Below are 2,769 nucleotides of genomic sequence, written 5' to 3'. Positions count from 1 at the left end.
CTGTGGCAGGGGGTCAGGCTAGAAGATCTGTTCAGGTCCCTTCTGACGCTAGCTACTATGAAACCTGTTCCAGTGCTTCCTCACCCTCCAAGTGAGAGAGTTTTTCTTAATATCCAACCTAAATTTCCTTTGCTGCAACTTGAAGCCATTGCTCCTTCTGTCATTCTGTCATTTGTCGTATTTGCACTGTTAGGTATGTAAACACCTACATGTGATTCACAAGAATAAACAGAGATTTCAAACAGGAGTCCATAGCTTAAAAAATATTCTGACCTGTTGTAGTTGTTCTGAGTCCTTTGCAATGGAAGACTTGCTCAATTATTTGTTATAGTAAAAAAATGAGTGAAATTGGGTTTTGAACTGGGAGGCTGCTAAATTCAAAAAAAGTTATGGATGGGTGTCTGCAGTCTAAAAAGTCTGAGATCCACTTAAAGACAATAACAGACTCAATGTTTCAGAGGGGGCAAGAAACCATTGTCAGAGGGTGGATAGGGGCCCTGCTGCAGGGAGTAACAAAATCTAGAGAGCTTTTTAATGTGTGTCAAGGAACCTTTTGTTCTATCCTTTGCAGTTTCTGTGCTAAAAGGGAAAATGTCCATATGATAACAAAAGGCACTTCCTAACTATTAAGCTCATCAGCATTTGTGTGGGGGTGGCTATCACTACCCTCCTGTTACCAAGAAGGGGTGAGTGAAGCCGAGCGAATATGTGACTTGTCCAGAGTAGCACAGCTAGTTGGTGGAAGACGCCAGGGTGGAGCGTAGGAGCTCAGTTTCTTCCCTTGACCATGGAGAAGCAAGAGACCCTCCCATCTGCCCTTTTCCCCAGAAAGCCAGTGGGAACTATGGTTGTGCAGTCAAGAGTAGGACCCAGGTCTCCAAACACAGTCTCTCTATAGACAGGACTACTTGAATTCAGAGTAGTGGTGGGAACACTGCAGCTCTGCCAAGGAAAGGCATGTCCTTGCTGTGCTGCTCCTGCTTCAGGACAGTGTGCTTTGGGAAGCTCAGAATGGGGAGAGGGAATTCTCTGTGGAGTTGGAAGAACAACAGCACAAAGCTGATCTGTGCCCTTGGTGCAGGTCCTAGGAGAGAGCATGCATATGGAGGTAAACAGCACTTGTTATGTCTTCACTGTCTAGGCACGGCAGTTGATCCTGCAGAGTGGTTTAACCCTAAGTGACCTGGACAGACACCCAGAGGTAAGGGAACTGTAGAAATGAGATCTCATCTCTGTCTGACTGGCCTCCAGTGACAATGTTTTGGTGTATGTAGGGCCAGGATGGTATATTGGGACAAAGCACTCTCCTTTGTCCCATGGGGACAAGAGCTTGCGCTGTGACTGAAGGCCCAATACAAAGAGATGGGCTTTCCTTAATCCTAGTTTGCTCGCATCTCTGAACCATGCCCCATCCGATGGCCCTTGAGCACAGACAGATGGAGTAGGTGGAGGTGTGCAGTCTGGGAGCAGGCCTGGCTGTCTCAGTGGCAGGAAGCATGCACTGGCTGAGTCCAGCCAGTCTGTTCCTTCCCCCCAGTTTCCCAAGTGTTGGCCTTATATAAAGGTGATGCTCCATGCAGGACTTTGGCCAGGATTTTGGATTAGCAGCTCATCCTGTGAGGGCTCTTCAGTGGCAGGTAGGAGTTTCAGTGGCCAGTCTCCAAATCCTGATACATCATCCACCACAAAACCCTCTGCCCTGAGGCTGTGCCATTGGTGCAGTTCTGAGCAGGAAGGAAAAATGCCACCTGCAGAGTTGCCACCCCCTTTCTGTGGTGGTCCCTGGATTATTTCCCCTTGGAGACTTCCCCTCAGGTCCTGACCCAGCCTGACCAATGTTCAGATTGAAGAGGATTAGATGCTCGAGGTGGTCTGTTAGGAAGTGGAAGAGATTACAGATGGACTTTGAGATGGCCTGTGGGTTTTCTGTGGGTGTGTGTCTGTGTAATTACATACCCAGACGCTTGTATCAAGCCGCCTTGTATTCAGTTGCACTGTTGTTCCCAAAGCCAGTTCTCAGAGCACTGCCTAAACATTTGGAAAGCAGCAACAGGTGTGTGAGTTTGGGTTATGAAGACACTGGCATGTGGGGCACTGTGTGGGCTCCATGTAGTGTCTGACCACCTGTCGCAGTTGGACCCTTCCCATATGGCAAGACGCGAGCACCTCATAGCAGGCATGTGCTCTGTGACTCCCTGCACAGCTGTGCAAACAGCAGGTGCCTGCTTTGGGCCAGCTCTTGAGAAGGCCCGATTTGTTCCCCAAAGTTTTCAAGCTGCATTCTCTCTTCTCACAGCTTGACGTTGCCATCGACGGAGCTGATGAAGTGGACTCTGACCTCAATCTTATCAAAGGTGGTGGGTAAGCAAAGCCATCCAGTATGTGGGCAGAGCAATAATGAAATCCAGCAGCTTCAAAGAATATAATTCTCATATTGGAAAGGGGTCTGGTGTGGTTGCCTTGAGTGGCTTAAATTGAAACTGCGGCCTGCTGTGCAAGGGCCCATGTGAAAATTAGGTTCCTGCCCAGGGAGCTGAGAATCAAAATAGACAAGGGGGAAGCAAAAAGTGGGACAAGGAGTAGGGTTGGTGGCCAGCAATACTGGCAGAAATTGCTATGGGTCGTGACTTCCTTGCAGTTAGTGGGGATTTCTCACTCAATGCAGGGCCATTGGAAATAAGTTCACTGTGAATTCCCTGCTCGTGCAGGGTCTCAGGCTCATAGGCGTTGTTATCATAGAATCATAGAAGTCGGGTCGGAAGGGACCTT

At 48.6% G+C, this 2,769-nt stretch overlaps 1 protein-coding gene across 1 annotated transcript in view; it reads left to right on the top strand.

Annotated features, from left to right (window-relative positions):
- RPIA (ribose 5-phosphate isomerase A) overlaps positions 1-2,769 on the top strand; it is a 37,663-nt gene that overhangs the window by 14,640 nt on the left and 20,254 nt on the right. Inside the window, exons 5-6 of the mRNA XM_019525807.1 lie at positions 1,142-1,201; positions 2,297-2,361. Coding sequence (XP_019381352.1) covers positions 1,142-1,201; positions 2,297-2,361 — 125 coding nt within the window. The remainder of the gene's footprint in view (positions 1-1,141; positions 1,202-2,296; positions 2,362-2,769) is intronic.

This window comes from Gavialis gangeticus, unplaced genomic scaffold (assembly GCF_001723915.1).
Source record: "Gavialis gangeticus isolate Ggan-Ray unplaced genomic scaffold, GavGan_comp1, whole genome shotgun sequence".
NCBI lineage: Eukaryota > Metazoa > Chordata > Crocodylia > Gavialidae > Gavialis > Gavialis gangeticus.
This window is presented reverse-complemented; position numbering and strand designations above follow the sequence as displayed.